Source organism: Tupaia chinensis, unplaced genomic scaffold (assembly GCF_000334495.1).
Source record: "Tupaia chinensis unplaced genomic scaffold, TupChi_1.0 Scaffold000539_1, whole genome shotgun sequence".
In the NCBI taxonomy this organism is placed as follows: Eukaryota; Metazoa; Chordata; class Mammalia; order Scandentia; family Tupaiidae; genus Tupaia; species Tupaia belangeri.
In genome coordinates this window covers 5,992,697-6,015,764 of record NW_006160052.1, presented here as the reverse complement: position 1 = coordinate 6,015,764, position 23,068 = coordinate 5,992,697, and the positions used below count along the sequence as shown (strand labels likewise).

General features: G+C 48.1%; 1 protein-coding gene across 15 annotated transcripts in view; it reads left to right on the top strand.

Annotated features, from left to right (window-relative positions):
* The window catches only part of SEC31B (SEC31 homolog B, COPII component), a 43,460-nt gene that overhangs the window by 590 nt on the left and 19,802 nt on the right, over window positions 1-23,068 (top strand). For 7 of the 15 annotated variants that reach the window (XR_335815.3, XR_335814.3, XR_335816.3 and 4 more), the window contains exons 2-12: window positions 3,398-3,484; window positions 3,847-3,970; window positions 12,858-13,053; window positions 13,264-13,359; window positions 14,311-14,454; window positions 14,802-14,944; window positions 15,737-15,836; window positions 15,972-16,133; window positions 16,648-16,782; window positions 19,890-20,120; window positions 22,777-22,851. Coding sequence is in view for 12 of the 15 variants with exons in the window: in XM_014591153.2 (XP_014446639.1) it covers window positions 3,406-3,484; window positions 3,847-3,970; window positions 12,858-13,053; window positions 13,264-13,359; window positions 14,311-14,454; window positions 14,802-14,944; window positions 15,737-15,836; window positions 15,972-16,133; window positions 16,648-16,782; window positions 19,890-20,120; window positions 22,777-22,851 (1,485 nt within the window). In the remaining 3 variants the exon portion in view is untranslated. Of the gene's footprint in view, window positions 1-23; window positions 108-3,397; window positions 3,485-3,846; window positions 3,971-8,311; window positions 8,437-10,852; window positions 11,171-12,857; window positions 13,054-13,263; window positions 13,360-14,310; window positions 14,455-14,801; window positions 14,945-15,736; window positions 15,837-15,971; window positions 16,134-16,647; window positions 16,783-19,889; window positions 20,121-22,776; window positions 22,852-23,068 lie in introns of those variants that run through there. The other 8 variants (XM_006157384.3, XM_006157385.3, XM_027775291.1 and 5 more) reach the window with 8 other exon arrangements.

The window sequence follows — 23,068 nt, the reverse complement described above, 5'->3', positions numbered from 1 at the left end:
CGCCGCCGCCGCCGCCGCCGCCATTCCCACCCCGGCGGGGACCCGTTCTGTGAACAGAAGCCTCTGGCCAGAGTGGATTAAGAGCTCATTTTCCCAATTCCCGAACGGTCAGCGATTTAATCACTTCATGGAGTTTCGTTTAGACTTGGGCGATGGTTAAAATATGGGCTCTTGAGGCCATTCGGGCTCACAACCCGGCCTGCCCTGTTGTCTTCCCTGTGAAATGGGGATAATAGTACTTTATAGAGCCCGTAGAGAATTAAGTGACATACAGACGTCAAACGCACAGGTGCCGGTCGCAGTCCGAATTTTGTTATTGTGAACTAGCTGGGACCAGAAGGTGGCACTAGTGACCAAAATATTGGTCAGAGGATTCCTGATGCATCCTCAAGTGGGTACAGGTCCTGAGGAATCCGGGCTTAAACCTTCTTCAAACTGGAAAGTGCGTTACAGATTAAGTAATACTACCTCCTGCTTTTGTAGGTCACAGTCGGTCCCAAGCTTCCTCCAAATTCAGTGTAATTGAGTTTTTTTGGAGAGGTTTTTGCTAGAGGGCACAAGCGCTCACTCGCTAGAAAGACAGAGACAGAAAGAGAGAAATCATTCCCGGGGGAGGGGTGGGGGGGTGCCCACGCTGCAGTACCTTCTCCATTCTCCTCTCGGGATCTTGGGCACTCATGCACACTTGCACAGGCACCTGGCATGTTTTAAGCCACCGGCCAGGGACTCCAATCGCGGTGGATCACATGGGAGTCCAGCGACATAGCCATTGCATCAATCGCTTGTCCCATGTGTAATTTTTAAAAATGTTTCTTTTGTGAGATAATACAAGACAGGCTCGTATCCTTGACAGGGTCTCACCTAGCTGCAGTCCCCCACCCAACCTTCCCGCCAGCCAGCGTCTCAGGCGTGCCCACTGTCTGTGTTCGGATCAATCTGGGTCCAAACCTGAGGCCTCCCATATGGCTCCAGTATCACACAGCAGCACCTTATTACCTGTACCAGCAGATGAGGCCAGGGCAATTTTTTTTTCTTTTAATTTGCTAGAGGGCATGTGTGCTTATTGGATAGAGAGAAGGAGAGGGAAGGTGAGAAATTAACTCCCAGGGAGATGCTCACGCCATAGCTTTTTCTCCATTTCTCCCAGCCTTTGGGATTTTGGAGCATGCGCACATGTACACCCAGTGTGTTTTTCAAGCAGTTGGGTCCAGGACTCAAATCACACTCAGCCATATGGGATCCAGCCACTTTGACCATCATACCATAGGGTAGCCCAATTTTTTTTTTTTTTAAACCTTTCTGCTCTCTTGCTAGCCTGTTAGGAAGGGATCCTGAATTATGCATTAGAGTTACAGGGGCCAGCAGGTGGTGTGGTGGTTAAGGGTACTGGACTCCCACATGGCCGGCCGCGGTTCAAGTCCCGAACCTGACGGCTTGCTTTCTCATTTTTCTCTGTCGTGTGTTCTCTCTGGTCAAAATTTAAAAGTAAATAAATAAATAAAGTTAAATAAAATAATTCTTTTTTTTTTTTTGGAGAGGTTTTTGCTATAGGGTGCGTGTGCTCGCCAGACAGACAGAGAGAGACATAGAGACAGAAAGCGACAAATCACCCCCCAGGGGGGATGGTCACGCCGCAATCCCTTCTCCTCCATTCTCCTCTCGGGATCTTGGACACGCACGCACACGCGCCTGGCGTGAGATTTAAGTCACCGGGTCCGGGATGCGAACCACGGTCAACTACGTGGGAGTCCAGCGACATAGCCATTACGCTAACTGCTGGTTCCCAATAAAATAATTCTTTTAAAAAAAGAATTAGATTGGAAACAACAGAGTTAAAATGGATGTCTGCATTCATTCAACAGATACTTACTGAACATTTACTATATGCTACGTTATAACATGGTTAATGAAGCAGGCATAAAGTTCTCATGTAGCTGGCATATTAGTAGAAGAGACCAAAAAATGTAAATAAATATATAATTATAAAGTACTAGGAAGATAAAGATTGAGTCTGGTTTTGATCGGGTGGTTCACCTATCGGAGGTGGTAAGGAGCTGAACCCAGAAAGCTGTTATTAAAAGCCAGTCATGCAGAGAATAAATGGAAGACCATTCAAACTATAGGGAAAAGCATTTACAAAAGCTTTAAGGTTAAAACAAGAAAATCAGGTGGGCCAATAGATAGTATGGAGGTTAAGACGGCTAGTTCCCCCATAGCCCAGTGCGTGGTTCAAGTCCTGGACCCAGTGACTTCAAAGACACCCCAAATCCTGAGAGAATGGAGAAGAGTTAGTGACATGGCCATGCCCCATGAGAGGTGCTTTCTCACTTCTCTCTCTCTGGTGAGCGCGTGCACCCTATAGCACGAAAAACAAGATCAAGACATGAAAAAAGGATAACGTGACTGGAATATCGTGAATAAAGGAAAAGCAGCCAGAGATGAAGTTGAAGTGTTGCGTTGTGTCATGCACCAGTAATGTGTCATGTCTTTTCCGAACACCTAATTGTAGGCTGGAGCCTTGGAGCAGGGCTCAAGAGTTTGAATTTTATTCTGAATGTAAAATAAATCATTGAAAGATTTTAAGCATGGAATGCCTAAATTCTACTTATTTTAGAAGTTAACTTCTGTTGGTATGTAGAGAATAAATTGGGTGATGACATGAGTAGCAAGGAGACAACCAGTTGGGAGGCTATTGCAGTAATGCAGGTGAGAGAGGACAGTGTCTTCAAATAGGCACTGCAGATGGAAAAAAGAAAGCAAATTAAGATAGATTTTGGAGATGGAAATTTAAAGATTAAGACTAGAAAACAGCAAAAAGAAAAGAGGATTTAAGGGTGATTTTCAGGTATCTGGGAGGATAGTGGTACCATTTACCAGGATGAAGAAAACTGGAAGAACAAGACAACTATGGGAAGAGAGAGTGGAATAGAGAATCCCATTTCAGAAAAACTAACTTAGGTATCTTTGCTATATCCCAGTGGAATTATCTGGTTAGCGAATGTCTGTAGGAACTTGGAGCACAGAGGAGAGATTTGTGTAGGTGCTAGAAGTTTGGGAGTCATCAGCATATGATGATATGGAAAGCCAAAGAAATGGACAAAGTCACTGAGATTATCTGGTTTGATTATTTCACCACTGGGCCTGTGGCAACCAGTTTTATTAAATATTGTTTGGCGTTTAAAGCATTAGAGTCCAATAATTGAGGAAATGACTTGTCCTTAGATCTGCAGATGGTCATGTTTTTGTGACACTAGGTTGCCCTGAAATGCTCAATCTCGTGGTGGACAGAGAAAAACAAGATCTCATGCCCACAGGTGCTCCCCAAGTTTGGCCCTTAAGCTTGCTGGTTTTTATTTTCAGTGGGTCAAAGGCCATGTTAGTTTTCTGTCATTTACAGGACAGACCATGAAGTTGAAGGAACTGGAGCGACCAGCTGTCCAAGTCTGGAGCCCAGCCAGCCAGTACCCAGTGTATTTGGCCACAGGTATGGTGTTATCCGAAGTGTGATACACAGAGTATGTAGGCTGAGAGGAAACTCGGTATCTGACTGGGCATCAGAGAAAGCTTTAAGATCACAAAAGGTGGGGAGGGCTCCCAGCATCTGCAAGGGACGTTAGGTGTTTTTAGTGTCTAGGGGAGGCTGGACTATGACTCTAAGTGACTCCAAGTGACTCTAAGTGAGGTACCTTATGCTCACTTGTTTTCTTCAGCGTTAGCCTCTGAGAAAGGTTATACCCAGCCCTTCCCTGGTCCTCCTCCTCTCCACTCCCTAGCCTGTTTATACTGTAAGTCCATGCCCATGCTGTTGCTCACACGCTGCCTCTCCTTGACTTTTCTTATGCCCAGGAACATCTGCACAGCAGCTAGATGCCTCCTTTAGCACAAGTGGCACACTGGAAATCTTTGAGGTTGATTTCAGGGACCCTTCTCTGGACTTGAAACGCAAGGGAGTCCTTTCTGCCTCGAGCAGGTACTGTGTCTGAACCGTTGGGTACACAGGGCAGATCATGATGAAGATACTGAGGAGCAATCCTGGGAGTAGCGTGAGCTTCCCGGGGCTCACAAGGAGTCAAGTGAGGGGAGAAGGCGCTTTGCCAAGTTGGAGAGAAGTTAACCCTGGATGTATTTAAAAAATCATTTTAGATTTTAAAAACAACCACCCCCACCTTTCTGGTCAGCAGCAGCAGTGTCAGGCAGAGTGCATGTGAGAGAGACGGCTCGCGCAAGCCTGCACCCACGTGTACCTGCTGTGTCTTTGAACCTTACACAATATCATTCTTTCTCTGCCAACGAGGAGAACAAATCTCCTTTCCTCATTGCCCTGACTGGATTCTTAGAATTTCATGGCTCTGGCAATCTAGGTACTTATGGATTTCATGATATTGTGTAATAGTAATGAGGAAGAAATCATTTGTTCTCCTCACTGGCAGAAAAGGCTACAAGGAGGCCTTGTAGGCCATGATAGGTGAGGTACTGTCATTCAATGAGCATGTATGTGTATACATGCCAGACACTGTTCTAGAGGCTCTGTGGTTTGTGTTGTTTTGTTTGTTTGTTTGTTTTTGAGAGATTTTTTGCTATAGGGCGTGTGTGCTTGCTGGAGAGACAAAGAGGCAGAGAAACAGAAAGCGAGAAATCACCCACAGCGGGTATGGCCATGGTGCAGTCCCTTCCCCCCCATTCTCCTCTCCAGACCTTGGGCACACATGGTACATGTGCCCAGCATGAGTGTTAAGCCACTGGGTCCAGAACTTGAACCAGGGTCGACTACATGGGAGTCCAGCAAAGTAACCGTTACACCATCTGCTGGTCCCAAGGCTCTGTGTTTTATTCTTCATGAAACTAAACCTGAGTGATAAGTGCCATTATTTCCATTTTATGTAGGAGGGAACTGAAACTCTGGGATGTTAGGATTGAAGTCTAGGCCTAGCTAAGTCCAAAGCCTACCTTTTTCCTATTATTCCACTGTGCTTTTAAAGATTTTGTGATGATGAAGCTTAGAGTCTAAAGCAGTGGTTTCCAAGTCATCATGTCATCTGAAAAAAATGAATATTTAATACACATAGTATACATATATCACTATATTATTGATATAAAATGAAACTTCTTTCATTTTATTAGATTAAAAATATAAATCCTTTTCTTACAGTTGGGTGAATTATCGTGTCCACTGTTTTAGAGAATACTGGTTTAGAAAGCAACTTTTCATCTAATAATTTTTTTTTTTAATTTTTAAAAGAAAAAAATTTTTCTTCTAGGTAGTGTGCAGGCATACACATGTGAGAGTGAGAAAGATGAGTATTCTCCCACAAGCTGGCCACACTGTGACCCCTTCCTCCAGTCTGCCAGTTGGTTACCTCCTGAATGCACCGCACATGCCTGGTGTGTTTCAGGTGGCCCTGACTAGGGGCCATATGGTATCTGGCGTCTGAGCTGCCTTCTGCTGTGCCATGGAGCCAGCCCTCATGTGATGATGAAGCTTAGAGTCTAAAGCAGTGGTTTCCAAGTCATCATGTCATCTGAAAAAAATGAATATTTAATACACATAGTATACATATATCACTATATTATTGATATAAAATGAAACTTCTTTCATTTTATTAGATTAAAAATATAAATCCTTTTCTTACAGTTGGGTGAATTATCGTGTCCACTGTTTTAGAGAATACTGGTTTAGAAAGCAACTTTTCATCTAATAATTTTTTTTTTTTAATTTTTAAAAGAAAAAAATTTTTCTTCTAGGTAGTGTGCAGGCATACACATGTGAGAGTGAGAAAGATGAGTATTCTCCCACAAGCTGGCCACACTGTGACCCCTTCCTCCAGTCTGCCAGTTGGTTACCTCCTGAATGCACCGCACATGCCTGGTGTGTTTCAGGTGGCCCTGACTAGGGGCCATATGGTATCTGGCGTCTGAGCTGCCTTCTGCTGTGCCATGGAGCCAGCCCTCATGTGATGCTAGATGAACCCCTTTGCATCTCTCGGCCCCGCTGAGAGACTAGTTAGAATATGTAGACAGAAGTACACTCCTCTTTTTTCCATCGTTTAACCTAGTAATAAAAGGTTAGTAATTGCCTGCCCTTCCTTGAGCTCTATATTGCTTTACGATAGCATCCTGTATTTTGCAGGTTTTTACATCTCTTTGCGTTTCCAGTACTTGTGCCCTTTGAGGAGCAGACACGTGAAGATTTACCAAAAATGAGGAGACATTCTTAGGCAAGCATTTCAGAAAGGGTTCCTGAAATGAGGGAACTATGTCAAGATCATTTATGCTTCTGGAGATAAGAGGAAGGGGCAGTGGGCAAAGGCTCTTATTCTCAATGAGCCAGGCAACAGCTTCAGCACAGTATTGGCTCATTAAGGCTAAGGGTTCCTAAGAAAGAGGTAATACAGTTTCTCAAGAAACCTTGAAATTGAATTCTTAGATCCATGTGGGCAGGAATTTTTATGTTTGATTCACTGCTCTATCTGTAGCCCATAGAACGGTGTCAGCCATTATTTAATCAGTAGTTATTCAAAAGGCTGACAGGTGGCATGGTGGTTAAGGGTGCTGGACTCCCATATGGCCAACAGCAGTTTGAGTACTGGACCTGGCAGCTTGCTTTCTCACTTTCCATCTCTCTCTCTTGTACTATCTCCCTCTGGTCAAATTTTAAAAATTTAAAAAGTAAATAAATAAAGTTAAATAAAATAATTCTTTAAAAAAATAGTCATTCAATGAGTGAGTGATATTAGAAACTTCTAGGTTACCAAACAAAAAAAATTTTTTGAGAGTTTTTTGCTATAGGGCACGTGCGCTCGTCAGAAAGACAGAGAGAGACAGACAGAAAGCAAGAAATCACCCCTGGGGGGATGGCCATGCTGCAGTCCCTTCTCCTCCATTCTCCTCTCGGGATCTTGGGCATGCACGCACACACGCCCAGCGTGAGTTTAAGCCACCAGGTCCGGGACTTAAACCGTGGTCAATTACATGGGAGTCCAGTGACATAGCCATTACGCTAACTGCTGGTCCCACCAAACAAAATTTATATCTAACTCTTCAGTTAGTTACAATTAGTCTTTGGTTAGTCTCAGTGCCTTAAGAGGTAACTCAGTTTTTCAGCCGACATGGGTGAATGGAACCTTTTTGAAATGTAGGGACTGAACTTGGAAGTCATAAATTTCTCCATGTGTCTGTGCTCCACCCTGGAGGGATTTGGAGCTTGTAACCAAAATAAATAGTTCAGTTATATTGTTAATATTTCATCTTTAGGGGTCTGGCAAGTGGCATGATGGTTAAGGGCGCTGGACTCCCATGTGGCCAACCATGGTTCAAGTCCTGGACCTGGTGGCTTGCTTTCTCACTTTTCTTCTCTCTCTCTCTCTTTCTTTGTCTCTCTCTGTCCCTCTCTGGTCAAATTAAAATAAAATAAGTAAAGTTAATAAAATAATTTTAAAAAATCATCTCTATTGTCTTTTCCCTCCTCTTAAACCGTCCAAAGACAGATCTCATTCTCAAAGAAGTAAAGGGATTACCTTTGACACAATTCTGTTGGAGCCTTTTTGAAGAAATCATCTTAGACACCCCAGGTTCTAAAACACCCACTTCTTTCTATTCTAGGCTTACTCAAATGCCACGAACTATTGCCCAAGAGAATCAGGGTAGAGAGAGCTACTTGTCCTTTGCGTTATGCTTTTCTCCCCTTCCTTTGCCGTCATCTTCTGCGTGCTGTGGAGGAAGGCACAGGTGTGTGGGGTTGTAGCCTCGACTATAACACTAGCAGAGCTGTGGCACTTGGGCAAGCTGAGGCAGTTCTTTCAGTCTCCTCACTTCTGTGTGAAGAGATTGTTCATGATGACTTCTAAGAACCTACTGACACCTGAATTCAGTCTCTCCTTTCTTTTTCTAGCATATCTCCCTTCCTTTTCCCTTTCTTCCTCTTCCTGCGTCTCTTTATTATTAACTAAACATACACTTTTCACAATCTTCCCCCTTTTCCTGCCTTCACTTTTCACCAACTCCGTGCCTTGGCCAAATTTGGATTCCAGAGATCCCCTCATCTTCAGTTTCTGCTGCATCATAGAAATATTGTCTATCAATAGAAATATCTGCCCAAAAGAGGAATGTTCTGGAAATCTGGTATGGGTATAGTGAAGCAACAACCCCAAGCTGTGACTAGACTGAAGAGAGTGCGTGGATAAATGCCTCTGGGTGCACACAGAATCCATGTGGATTAGCACATGCATGGAAGGAAGTGACGTTTGGTTTGTTTGGTGAATTTCACTAAGAAAGGGTTCTGGAAGAGTAAGACATTGTTTACGTCTTATGACAGGCGCTGTGACTAAATGAGGTCAGGAGCTGATGTCGGATCTGCTGCAGCCCGTCCTCTCTCAGCTTCTCCATCTCTGGTCAGCCTCCATAACTGCTGTAGGGCTCGCCCTTTGGATCATGGTAAAAGTAGGTGACCTATCCGGCTGCCTTTATTTCGACTCTAGGCACTTGGGAAGCACTGTGACCTCTTTGGGAACCTCTGTAAGAGACAGCAGGAAAAAAATCATTTTGTGTACTTAGGTTAGTTTTCCTGTTCTCAAGACTCGCCTTCTTTCTATCAAGATCAGAGAGTAGAGAGAGCATAGACTTTGTTGGTGGATACACCTGGGTTCAAATCCCAGCTCTGCTACTTACTGTCTTCTTGGGCACATTATTCACCTCTGCAGACCCTGTTTTCTCCACGTACACTCAGGATGCATGACAGCCTGGTGCCCAGCGGGCATTCAGGAAAGCAGCTCACCATGGCTCCCTCCGCCGTCTTCACTCCATAGGCGCCAGCATGCGCTTGTGACTGTGTTTGAGATTTAAGGAAACTTGGATTTTTCCAACAAGTTTAGCCTAAAGGTGGACAAACTCTTTTTTACTTTAGTTCACTAACATGAGGTTGGCATTTTTCAGAAGGCCGTACTAAGCAAATAAAAGGAAAATCCCAAACGGGCAAGTCATGGAATGTACACAGCTGATAATTCTCATTGTAGATACCTAAGCACGGCCTCAGGTGAGCGTGGCCGGTATAGCATCCTGGTCTCACAGGCCTCAGTTTAGTCTTTGGAGCCTTATCTCCTTTATTTTGCCAGAAGGATAGCCATGAGCTCGTGGTTAGGTCTGGTTCCATCTTTATTAAATTTAGCTCTTCACCCTACTGCCCTAGTCTGATGTGTCTAGTATAGTAGTTCTTAGCCCCAGCTGCATGTTAGAACCACCTGGGGTCTCTTTTTAAAAGTGTAGGTTTCAAGGACCTGTCTCTGGAAGTTCTGCTTCACCAGGTCTGGTAGGAAACTAAGAACCTGGTAGGTGCCACGCGTCGTTCTGTGATGACTCATGGTTTCCATCGTTGCTGTCATTTCCTATGAACCTCTTTAGCAGATTATTCTACTTATATTCTTGTGTTTCAAGTAGAATATACCTACATACCTACCTGTCTTCCTCCCTCCCTCCCTCCCTCTTTCTTTCTTTCTTCTGTCTTTTCTTTCCTTTTTTGGGAAGAAGTTGCAATAGAGGTGTCAGAGAAAGACGAGAAAGCACCCCCATGGGGAATGTTCACACCACAATCCTTTCTCCTCCATCACTCCCTCCTTTCGGGATTTTATACATGCACACAGATGCCCAGTGTGCTTTTTCAGCTGCCAGGTCTGGGGCTCAAAAGGCACAGGTGGCCGTGTGGGATCTAGCTGCCTCAACCACCAGGCCACGCAGCCACCCCAAAGCTCCCAGCTTTCTTCTCCTTTCTTCTTTTTCCTTCTTCCTTATTCTCCTTATTTGTTATAGAGCGTGTGTGCTCACCAGAGAGAGGGAAAGTGAGAAATCACCCTCCAGGGGGTTGGGAGATGGCTATGCTGCAGTCCTTTTTCCTTCATGCACCTCTTGAGATATTGGGCATGTTTTTTAATTTAAAAAAAAAAGCCAGAAGATGAATGCACTCACTAGAAACAGAAGGAGAAAGCATCTCCCAATGGGACATGGTCATGTCGCAATCCCTTCTCCTCCATTTCTCCATCCTATTGGGATTTTGGACACACACATACAAGCACTGAGCATGTTTTTCAAGCCACTGGGTCTGGGACTTAAACTGTACAGTTGGCCATGAGAGATGGAGCTCTCTTAACCACCAGGCCATGGGGCTACCCTTTTAGCTTTTTATTTAAAAAAAAAAAAATACAGACTTGTAGGAAAATCACCGAGTAGTACAATGAACAGTCATATGACATCACTTAGATTCATCAACTGTCAGCATTTTGTCAGATTTGTATCCTCTCTCCCGTCCCCTCCCCCATGTTCTCTGTCCGTTTGCAGAGCGATGACAATTGATACTCCTTGAGCCCACTGAATGAGCAAGCCTCCTTCCTTGCTTAACTCAACCCACTCTTCCTCATACTCACCATCACAGCCGGTGCAGGGGCAGCTTTACACTGACTGATGCGGCCATGAACAGAAATGTACTTTCTGCATGCACATAGAAAGACATCCCCTAAGTGCTGCTTTTCAGCCACTGAAGTAACTGCCCTCTTCCCTCTGGTGACTCCTCCTTGAGGTCTCAAGGTTGTATGTCGTGTGTTCTAACCATTCTGAGGTCTCTGCAGCCTTTGTTCCATGTAAGTTTTTATTTTTTCTTTAGAGAGACTTTTGCTATTGGGTGTGTGCACTCGCCAGAGAGACAGAGAGACAGAAAGTGAGAAATCACCTCTCAGAGGGGATGGCCATGCCCCTCCATCCTCTCCTCCATTCTCCTCTTGGGATCTTGGGCACACATGCACACGCGCCTGGCGTGAGTTTTAAGCCACTGGGGTCAAGGACTCGAACCACAGTCGACTCCACAAGAATCCAGCCTGTAACCATTATGCCATCTGCTGGTCCCCCCATGTGAGTTTTTAACTGGCCATATCCTCTGGTTCTGTGAGACCTAGTAGGGGCTTCTCTAGCTACTTTGTAGGCTTGCCTCCTGCCCACACCAAGCTCTAGTCCCTGGACGACATGACAGCCCAGGAGCCAGTAGGAGCACATTCTTCTACCATATGAAGACAGTAACCTTAGCCAACAGCCTTTCCTACAGTGCCCTTCCAGCTACCGTGTGGCAGCTCTGCTGTTTTGCTTCAGATACCAGCTTGGTCTGAACTGGCGCTCAACTCCTGACTTCTGACAGGTTGGTTCTGCTGCAGTGACTGGCCAGACAAATCCTGCCCTATCACCCCACTCCATTTCTTTGCTGCCCGTTCCCAGGGTGTAGGAATATTTCTTTGCAGTTAGGGATCTTGTGACATCATTTGGTGTGAAATCAGGCTCTTCTGAAGGGCTGTGGAAATGTTCTTGGCTAACAGCTGCAAAGTGAGGCACAGACCACCGCTGAGGCCTTGGGGCATTCACGTGCGTTCTGTAGGGGCTTTGCAGAGGGCCAGACTTGTCTGCAGGGAACCCAGGGTTCATCTTTTTCTTTTGTGCAAAAAAACTAGCAGTGTGTTGTTAGAAGTATCCTCAGAAAACCAGAAAAGTGTTTCCCAAGTGGTATGTTTATCCTTCCAGCTTCCATGTCTCTGAAGTTGGCTCATTGCAGTCACCTGACAGCTCCAGTGGGCCAGCCACGTGGGAGGGGAATGGAGGGGGAAGATCCTTGGGTTTTCTCACTTCCAGTTTGAGAGAGAAGAGGGAACAGCAATCATTGGTCGAGGAAGCCTGCTTTGGATCAGTTCCAGAAGAGTTTGGAGACAGTAGTTTATGATGTTAAGAGCTCAAACTCTGGAATAAAATGGGGCTGATTTCTGACCTTGAGTCTACCACTTTCTAGCTGTAAAATGGGAGTAAAATTACTAGCTCTGTGAACAGAAGTTCTGTAACTGCTATGTGCCCTCAGTTTCCTTGATTGAAAATGGAAATAATACGGGACCGGCAGTTAGTGTAATGGCTATGTCACTGAACTCCCATGTAGTCAACCGTGGTTCGAGTCCCAGACCCAGTGGCTTAAACTCACACCAGACATGTGTGTATGTGTGTCCAAGATCCCAAGAGGAGAATGGAAGAGAAGGGATTGCGGGGTGGCCATCCCCCCGGGGGGTGATTTCTCGCTTTCTGGCTGTCTGTCTTTCTGGCGAGCGCACGCGCCCTATAGCAAAAACCTTGCAAAAAAAAAAAAAAAAAGGAAATGGAAATAATAGCTTATGAAGCTGTTAAATTTTAAAACAGCAAATATATATAAAGCACTTACTGTGTGCCCAGTACATAGTGAGCATTCAATAAGTTATTACTTGATTATTTGAGTTGTTAGCATTAGATGAAGCAAGCTACTTGAAGTATTTGTCACAAAATCTGTATAATCTGTGTGTTTGTGTCGGGGGTGGCTATGCCATCTTGAAAACAAACAAGAAAAACCCCTACACAACTCGGAGACAATAGCTTCTAGTATAACATAAATAAACCTTTTTTTCCCCGTGATAGCGCATATGCACACAGTTGAGAGAGAGAGGGAAAGAAAGAAAGAAGCACTTTGACAGGGCCTCATGCCATGATCCCTGTTCCCCAGTCCTCCAGTTTGTTAGGGTTCTTGGTCACCCGCGTATGTGCCCAGCATGTTTTCAGCCTGACCTGGGGATTCAAACCTGTGGTTAGCTGTGTGGCTCCATAGGCTGTGAACTCCACCATCCAGGTCGGGCTGGTGGAGTACTTTGCAGAGAAAGGGCAGGACCTGACAGAGACTTCCCTTGTGACTTGTCCCCCTCCCCACCCATCCACCAGGGGTGGGACTTCCTGCAGAATGGCAGAGGCAGTTGAAGAGGCCTGCCCTCTGCTTACTGAGGTGGACCCTAGTTGGTGCTGATGCCCATTCCTCCTCTCTGTAGGTTTCACAAGCTGATCTGGGGGAGCTTTGGCAATGGGCTTCTGGAAGGCTCCGGGGTTATTGCAGGCGGCGGGGACAATGGCATGCTTACGCTATACAATGTGACCCACATCCTGTCTTCGGGAAAGGAACCTGTGATTGCCCAGAGACAGAAGCACCTGGGGGCCGTCAGAGCCCTCGACTTTAACCCTTTCCAGGTACTACATTTCAGTTGGTCAGACGTGGCCAAGCCATGGAGCAGCCGGTCTGAATGGAGGCATTCACTGTGGCCTTCAGTCTGTAACTCAGAACCTTTCTAGGCTGTTCCATGGGAGGCTCTGGACAGCCCCGAATGTGGGCTGCTGACCCCCTTTCCTGCTCTCATCTCTTCCCAAGATGGTGTCTCTAAACACCTTTTATTCATACAGGGCAACCTCCTGGCCTCGGGGGCCAGTGATTCTGAAATCTTCATTTGGGATTTGAATAACCTGAGTGCGCCCATGACCCCAGGATCCAAGTCACAGGTGAGGAGCGCACCCGCTCCATTCCTTCCGGGGCTGCCGCTTAGAGTGTGCAGCTGATTTTCCCAGGTGAAGTCTGCAATTCTGGAGCCTGCAGAGCACAAGAGATTCCAGGCTTTACCACTGGAGGGCAGTAAAGCTCCGTGGACTAACATGCTACCAGTCAGCTAGGACTGGGGTGCATCCTGGGATGGGGTGGACGCCTGGTCGTAGCTGTTCTAGGAGTTTCTGGGAGGGAGGTAACAGGTCACTTAGGGGTGGGGAGCGTGCAGACCCTGAGAGAAGGAGCAGGAGTGCTGTGTATCTCCGTATAGCTTTGGCAGGCTGGGCAGAGTCCTGGGCTCAGTGGAGACGAAGCGAGAGTGGGACCCCAGACTTGTCCTTCTGGGGGCAGGGTCTGCTTTGCCTCTGCATGGGCCTGTCCCAGGCAGCCAGGGGTCTGTCTTCTGTCACTGAGTGTGCCTGTCAGTCTGTAACTGGGCCCACTTTTTGTCTCCTGGCTTTTCTCTGTCATGCTTACAGTATCGTGAGGTAAGTTGGTGTGAGTTCGATAGCACCATGTGCCCTGCACGTAGCAGTGGGTTTCTTTCTGCCTCACTCTCTGGGGATCTCGAGTGCCTATTCTTCCCTTCCTCTTCCTTTTCCCTTCCTCCCTCACCTTCCTCTTTTTCTCCCTCTCTGTCCTAGACAAGAGGACTGTTTGTAGATGTTGACTCTGTTCTCTCAGAACTTTGGGATGGGGTAAAACCAAGCGTGCCTGCCAACCCCTCCACTCTATACCGGTGCTGTTAGGGTTCCCTGGAAAATCCAGCTCCTAACGCCCCAAGAGCATCTTGGCTTGGGTAGCCCCATGTCTACTCAGGCTTGCTGTGGGTGGTGCAGAGCAGTGGAGCAGCAGCTGTCACTTGTCTAGGGGGTGATGAGTTGTCCTTCCCCTGCCCCACCCTGCCTCAGCAGCCCCCAGAAGATATCAAGGCACTCTCTTGGAACCGGCAAGTCCAACACATCCTGTCTTCTGCCCACCCCAGCGGCAAGGCTGTCGTGTGGGATCTCCGGAAGAAGGAGCCCATCATCAAAGTCAGTGATCACAGCAACAGGGTGAGCCGGGAGGCCAGGCCGGGCTTGCCTCTGGCTGCCTCAGCGTGTTCTCACAGTGGGAGCGGCCCCGCCCCGGCCAGGGTTCTGCTTTCAGCTGTTGGATGTGTGGCTTCTGTCCTTGGAGGGCCCAGCTGAGCGTGAAAGCTCGGGGAAGCTAAACAGAGCTGACCCGGAAGCTTCTACTGTTCCTTCCTCATTCATAGTCCTCACTCCCTGATGGCTGGGGTGTTCTCAGTCATGTGAAGGACACACAAAACCTGCCCTGAGAGTTGACCCAATCCACCTGGCAGGAAAGGCTACGGCTAGTGTCAGAGTACGTCACCCATTGGGATCTGCTGTGTTCACAGATGCACTGCTCAGGCCTGGCCTGGCACCCAGACGTGGCCACCCAGTTAGTGCTGTGCTCGGAAGATGACCGTCTCCCAGTGATTCAGCTGTGGGACTTGCGCTTTGCCTCCTCACCTTTGAAGGTGCTAGAGAGCCACAGCAGGTAGCCTCCCATACACACCCACACCCTTGGGGGATGGTGGGCTAACTGACCTGGGCAGGTGGCAGCCAGCTTCACTTTACTACCAAACACCCCCATGACTTCAGAGCTGGTCCAGTGAGTGCACAGTCACCCAGTACAAGCCCCATCCCTCACAAGAACTCCTTCTGACCCTGTGGTTGTAGACAAGAGTCTGAGATTCCATCTAACTCCCAGAGACTGGCTTGAGGTTGAGAAATACCGTGAAACATTTTAACCAGCATTCAGAGTCCCCAGGCTTTGATCCAAAGATAATATTCATTTGTTTAGGGGATAAGGTTGCCTCCTCCAAGACTTAACATAAGCAACTTAACCCATCCTGTCCTGTGAGCAGGCCAAATCCTGAAGCTGTAGCTCTTGGGCCCACAACCGTGAAGTGGCTCCACGATTGTTCTTTCTAACCAAAGGACCTTGTTGCCTTTCTACCTCCTGGGGACTTTGGAGAGCTAGGTCTTCACGACCCCTGGGCTAAAGGCATACCCATGGAGCTGGTGTTTGCACGACTCTTTAATCAGGGGAAAGCAGACCTGTGGGAGGCGGGGTGGTGCAGTGCACAGGCTCTGGGGTTTGACCTGAGTTCTGGCTGTGCAACCATCTGAATGGTGCTTAATTTTTCAGGCCTCATTTTCCATCTTTGTGGGGGAAAAAAAATCAGACCCCCATTTTATAGGGTTAGGGCTTGACTGAGTTGTCTGAGGTCCCCTACTCATCGTAGGCACCCCACAGATGTTAGTTCCTCTCTTCTTTCCTCTTTAGGGGGATCTTGTCAGTGTCGTGGAGCCAGGCTGATGCTGACCTGCTGCTCAGTAGTGCCAAGGACAACCAGATCCTGTGCTGGAACCTGGGGAGTGGCGAGGTAGGCCGGCCTTCTGGGCATGCTGGGCAGGGAGCTGAGATGCTGGAGGAATCCCGGCTGTGTAGGTTTGGGTCTCCTCACCTGAGTCAGGGTTTGTGGACTGCGTGGTCCCTATGGTTGTGTCCCCTCTCTTAGGTGGTATACAAGCTTCCTCCACAGAGCAGCTGGTGCTTTGACGTGCAGTGGTGTCCTCGGGACCCTCCTGTCTTCTCTGCTGCCTCCTTTGACGGCTGGATCAGTTTGTACTCTGTGATGGGTAGGAGCTGGGAAGTCCAGCACCTGAGACAAGCTGACAAGGTTTGGAAGGCTTGGTGGCAAATGCTGGAAGGAAGGGGCTGTCTCTGTTTGGAGGGAGGGGGAGGAGACTGCATGGCCTGGGAAGAAGTAAGGGCTATTAGAGACTGGGGGACTGGGCCCTGGGTTTGGGAGGGATGTACCTTTGCTCCAGTGCCTCTTCCTGGGAGAATGTCCGTTTCTGCCCCAGGACACAGGAGGCTTTCACCTGAGTCTTGTTAGTGAGTGTGGCCCCTGTGGTATTTCAGGGACATTGGACCATCTTTCCGGGGTACAGACTGTCTTAGTCTTTCTCTGTTTTGGACCATACTCCGTTGTGGACTTTAGGCTTTCAAAGCACCTGCTGCATGGGTCTCAGCCTCACTACGATCCCATCTTAGGCCCTGGAGGATGGGAGCCAGGCCTTTGTAGGTCAAATTGAGTGTCTCAAGGATTCTTCCCAAAATGGAGCCTGTGGGTGAATTCTTGGCTAAGCTGAGTCTTCAGGCTATTGAGGCTGGTGTCCTTTTCCCCCCAGATTTCCTCTTCCTTCAGCAGAGGCCAGCCTCTGCCACCATTGCAGGTGCCAGAGCAAGTGGCCCAGGCCTCACTGGTGCCTCCCCTGAAAAAGCCTCCCAAATGGATGAGACGGCCCACAGGTGTTTCATTTGCTGTAAGTGGAGTGGGCATGTGAGTGTGGTGGTGTGTACTGTGCTTGTGTGCACGTGGCCGGCCTGGTGCTGAGTTTGGTAGATTATTCCCACTGCCTCTGTCTCAGATCAGGCTCCACTTTCCCCCAAGCAGAGGGTTATTTCCTTCTCCACCCCTTCACCTGTGTGGTGCCGTGCTTGTAGTGCTGGGCCTGGCTGAAAGGATCGATGGCCTCAGGCCTCTCCCTCATGGAGAACAGCAGGAGGTTCTTCCTGAGTTTCTGCTAACCCTGATATGTCCAAAGGAGGAGAGGAAAAAAATGTGAATTTCATCCTGTCATTCCTATGCTCAAAACCTTTGACCCCTCCCATTGCCTTATGGGCTTAAGACTAAATGCACCTTTTTTACCTCCACCTCGTTTTCATGTGTCCCCTGTGCTCTGGGTACATAATGACTTTTCCGTTCCACGAACAGCTCCTCGGGTCTTCTACATCTACTTGTACCCTTCCTTCCCTTCAGCTTCTCTCCTAGTCTCGATTCCTCCTGTAGCTTTTCAAGGCCCCCACTTAAATGCCATCTCCTCCACGGTGCCTGTCTTTAACCCTACTCAAAATTGACCTCCCGTCTGTAATCACAGGTTTATATTCCCATAGTGATACACAAAAACTGCACGAAAGTTATTTACATACATGTCTAGAGACCCTGCTAAGTAACAGACTCCTTAAAATAGGGACCATGCCCTGTTCATTTTTATATGTACAAGGCAAGGCTCCCCAAACTTTAACATGTATACAGACCACCTGGGGATCTTATGAAAATCTAGACTCCGGATCATTGAATCTGGGGCAGGGTCCACGATTCTGATTTTCCAACAGTTTTCCAGGTGATGCCGTATTTGTTGGTCTGAGGACCAGAACTTTGAGCAGTAAGGCCCCCAAATGTCCAGTACAATGCTTTAAATATTGTGGATCAACAAAAGATGCATAAAAGCAAAGGTTCTTGTTTTCAGAGCCAGTCCTTTTATTAGAGAGGTAAGACTAACACACTCAAGAGACTACGTTTAAAAAAAAAGAGGTAAGTTAGATGAGGAACTCTGAGGTGTACGTTTAGAAATAAAGAGGTAAGTTAGATGAGGAACTCTGAGGTCAAGAGGCCTGGATTCTTATCTTAACTCTGTCCTTTATTGTATATTTGAGCAAGACACCTAACCTCTCAGGACACCCTTGCTCTTTTTGTTGTTGTTGATTTTTCTTTTTTTTTTTTTTTTTGAGAGATTTTCGCTATAGGGCGCGTGCGCTCGCCAGACAGACAGAGAGAGACATAGAGACTGAAAGCGAGAAATCACCCCCCAGGGGGGATGGTCACGCCGCAATCCCTTCTCCTCCATTCTCCTCTCGGGATCTTGGGCACGCACGCACACGCGCCCGGCGTGAGTTCTAAGCCACCGGGTCCGGGACACGAACCGCGGTCGACTACGTGGGAGTCCAGCGACATAGCCATTACGCTAACTGCTGGTTCCCGTTGTTGATTTTTCTTTGACTTGGGGTATACACTTGCAAGAGAGAGAGAGATAGTGAGGAGAGTGAGAGATCATCCCCCCCCCAGGGGGGTGGCCATGCCACAATCCCTTTTCCTCCTTTCTCCTCCCAGGATCTCGGGCATACATGCACATGGGCCCTGCATGAGTTTCAAGCCACCAGGTCCAAGATTTGAACTGCTGTCGGCCATGTGGGAGTCCAGCAACATAACCGTTATGATATCTTCTGGTCCATTGTTCTTATTGTTAGAAAGGGATAAGTAATACCTGCCCAACTTAAGGCAGTAAATTGTTAATGAGCCTGAAATGAGATTATGTATAAGCATATTCTTTGCAAAGCTATCTATTATACCAGATTTCGTACTGTAGGAATCAAAAAAGATAAGAACTCTAACTGGGACAGTTCATTAAAGAGGATGGTCTCAGGAAAGGAAATAGTGAATATGGAGTAAAGCGGTTGGCCACATGCTGGAATGACCCAGAGAATGGTCCCACCCCCAGAGTTTGTGTTGTCTAGGGTGTGGCCTGGGGATACAGGGGCAGTTCTCCAGGTGGGTTTCTTAGAGAGATTTTTTTGGTATAGGGCATATGTGCCCACAAGAGAGACAGAGAGTCAGAAAGCAGGAAGTCACGCCGCCCCCCCCCCAGCCCCCCAGGGCGGATGGCCTCTCTGCAATCCTTTCTCCTCCATTCTCCTCTTGGGATTTGGGGCACACATGCACACGCATCCAGTGTGAATTTTAAGCCACTAGGTCTGGGACTTGAACTGTGTTCTCTTACGTGGCAGTCCAGCAATGTAACCATCGTGCCACCTGTGGGCCCCATCTCCAGGTGGTGTTACTGTGCAGCCACGGCTGAGGACTGCTGGAGTACTTACACTTCCCTAGGCTCCCAGTTTGTGCCAGGTGCTTCACATAAAGTTTCACTTGGCAAAAAGATCACTCCGGGTGGGAGAGGTGTGGGCAAAGGCAGAGAAGCAGAAATGAGTCCAGCGTGTGGGGATGTGGGGTGATAACGTGAATGGGCAGACGCTGGAAAGACAGGTTTGTGCACCACAGGCAGGGAGCTTACGCGCTCTCCAGTGACCCTGAAGCCATTCAGGCTCCGGAGTAGCCACAGCAGCAACGTGGTACAAGCAGTAGGGTGTTAGTCCAAGGCTCGGACTGGAGGAGGGAAAAAAATGGAAGGCTCGCAAACTATTGTAGTAATTTGGGGAGTAAGCACTCGGGGTGGGATCGAGGGGATGTGCATGAATGATATTGAACAAGAAGATATAGGACTACGTTGTTCGGCCATAGCGATGGAGAGACCATGGTGACACTGAGTGTTTAGTCCAGGTGACTGGGGGAACAGTGGGACCAGGACAGGCGAGAGGACAAGTACCGTGTGGTGCAGTTCTAAGCTGACGGCGCTAAGAACGCAGCGGTCTGGGGATGGAGTTAGTGCCTCCTCTTACTCCACTGCTGGGAGCGCTCTCTTTACTGACTTCCTGCCCCAGAACTGACCAACAGATAGCCTTCTCTGTGATCCTGACTTGATGTTATTTTCAGCTTGAAGGTGTGACCTGTACCCTTCTTGTTTTTCCTCACCAGTTTGGGGGAAAACTGGTTACTTTTGGCCTTCCCAGTACCCCTGACTTTCAAGTGTCACAACCTTGCCCCCGCCTGGTCTTTATCAGTCAAGTGACCACAGAATCTGAGTTCCTGATGCGGTCAGCAGAGCTGCAGGAGGCCCTGGGATCAGGAAATCTCCTGAATTATTGTCAGAACAAGAGCAAGCGCACCTCACTGTCAAGTGAGAAGATGCTCTGGCAGTTTCTGAAGGTAAGACATCTGAAGGCTGTTTCCTAGAGCCTGGGACTCAGACTGCTGTCAGTTCCAGGAAGTGCACACCACACTGACCTAGACTAGCCCTGACTCTCCCTTCCCTGTACCTCCCCTCTGCATGCGGCTTCTTCACCCTCCTCCAAGGGCTCGGAAGCCATTTGTGCAGTGGCTAGGGAAGACGTGGGTGGAGACATTTTCCTTTGTTGCTGCTATTGCTGGTGTCCTGATACTTAGAGCCAAGGTGAAGGTTTCACAAGGTTATGCCAAAAGGCAGGAAGAAGGAAGGAAGGGAAGACAAGAAGGGACAGGAAGAAGATTGGTAAGAAGGTACATTATCCTAAGAAAGCTTTGAATTTGTTTCATATAACCCAACGCAAGACCTTGTGGTGGGCCCCAGGGTTTTGGTGCCACTTTATTCCAGAGGCATGGGTTCAGTTCTAGTTTTAATTTAATTTCTTCATTATTTATTTATTTTAGTTTGCCAGAGGACATGTAGCTCACTGGAGAGAGTTAGAGAGAGTGAGGGAAAGTTAGAAAGAACCCCCCCATGGAGGATGGCCATGCATATCTCTTCTCCCCCCCCATGGAAGATGGCCATGCACAGTCTCTTCTCCTCCCCCCCGTGGAAGATGGCCATGTACGGTCTCTTCTCCCCCCCCATGGAAGATGGCCATGCACAGTCTCTTCTCCTCCCCCCCGTGGAAGATGGCCATGTACGGTCTCTTCTCCCCCCCCATGGAAGATGGCCATGCACAGTCTCTTCTCCTCCCCCCCGTGGAAGATGGCCATGTACGGTCTCTTCTCCCCCCCCATGGAAGATGGCCATGCACAGTCTCTTCTCCTCCCCCCCGTGGAAGATGGCCATGTACGGTCTCTTCTCCCCCCCCATGGAAGATGGCCATGCACAGTCTCTTCTCCTCCCCCCCATGGAAGATGGCCATGCCAGTCTCTTCTCTTCCCCCCCATGGAAGCTGGCCATGCACAGTCTCTTCTCCCCCCCCCCATGGAAGCTGGCCATGCACACTCTCTTCTGCCCCCCCCGCCCCCCCATGGGAGATGGCCATGCCACAGTCTCTTCTCCTTTTGGGATTTTGGGTATGTTCACATGCATCCCCACAGCATGTTTTTCAAGCCACTGGATCTGGGACTTGAACCACGCAGTTTGCCGTGTGAGATCCAGCTGCCTTAACCACCATAGTACCAGCTGGCCCTCAAATTTTAAGTTCAAGTTCCTTCTGATTCGAGGGGAAGTGCTGTGCCTGTCAAAGGAAGTGAGTGAACGCAAAATCTGAAGGAAGAAAGGGAAGTCGCTGACTGTTTGGGCAGTGGGAGGATTCTGCAGCTCTTTGGGGTCATAGAGAAGAATGCAAAAGAAGGACAGAGCATGTCCCAGGGGTCTGAGAGGAACTCAGGTCTGTGCCAGAGACACAGGAGAGCTTTATGGAGGTAGTCTTCAGGAAGCTGGGAAAGAACAAAGGATCCGGGAAAGATCCTTGGCTAAGGAGTAAAACTGGAAAAAGATGTGGGAAGAAATGCATAAGAAATGATGCTTTAGTCTTAAGAAGGATACAAGCTTCAAAAATGGCGGGGCGGGAAAGAAAATGGAGGGAATAGTCGAGAGTGTAGCCTTTGCTCTATAGAGGAGGCAACGATGCTGGTAGGAGTCTGGTTTAAAAGCGACTCGAGAGCTACGCATCATGTTGGTTTCAGCAGCTGAGTGTGGGTGAACATTTCCAAGAGAACAGGGAAGGGTCTGGGGAGACCATGGGAGAGGCACAGCTGTCACGCACAAGGTGAAGGCTTATGCCCAGTATGCAGTACACGAAGGGCCCTAGCCAGCTAATGCATATCAGGGGCCTTCACAAAGGCTAATCCTCAGTGTCCAGGACCCTGAGTGGGAGGCTGACCTTACTCTACCCATGCAACTTCTGTGAGGGGGCTTCTCAACTAGACGTTTAGATTCACGAGACCTGTGAGCTGCACTTAGCCTCAGTCTTCTTCAAAGGATGTGGGGCAAGAACCACAGCTTGTCAGCAGGGCAGCCTCGGTGGTCCTGTTCTATGGGAGTCCTTTCAGCGGAGCAGGCAGTCGTTCAAAGGTCCTCTTCTCCAGCTCTGGTGCGAGGAGATGAGATGTACCTTGGGCAAGTGACCCTGACTTAAGAAGTCTCTTGCCCACAAGAGCCAACATCTCCTGTGGTAGTTCCAAAAGCATCCATAGCTTCCAGAATCCCTACAAGAGATCTGTCCAGTACACATGTCAAACGCAGTCAGGGAGACCCAGAGCATGATGTGCATGTCAGTTACAGTTCACACAGTTCCAGGCCAGATGCAATTCACCAAACACAAGCGACGTTTCCTACACACACCTGACATTTTACTTTCATCGGGTTACCTAGGTAATAGAGCTAGGAAGTCAACTGAAGGTCAGATTCTCGTGCAGAAAGGGCCAAGGGTTATGCCAACACTGCCCACAGCCTTGCCATAAATCAGGTCTGGGGAAAACGGAGAGATGGCGTTGCCCTGCTGAGGGTGCTCTCAGTAGTACAGATAGCTGTATCTGAGGGCACCCCGACACAGATCTCCAGCTTGGTGCAGAAGAAACCCTGTTTATGTCCCTTTAACAGACTTTTCTGTGTTCTGTGCTTCTTTAGGTGACCTTTGAGCAAGATACCAGAACGAAATTCCTAAAGCTGTTAGGATACAGTAAAGAGGAGCTTCAGAAGAAGGTGAGCTGCTTTTCATGTCAGAAACATACAGTCATTGCCAATGACAAGAGAACCCTGCCAGAGAGAGCCTTGTCGGGATACCTCTTCCTGGGCTAGATTGTGAGCATTTTACTTCCTGCAGTTTGGCTTGTCCTAAGGAAAGTAGGTCAAGAATCTGAGCGTCTGTTTGGTAGGGAACAGAGAGGGGAAGAGGGAATGAGACTTGGTTGTCCTCATG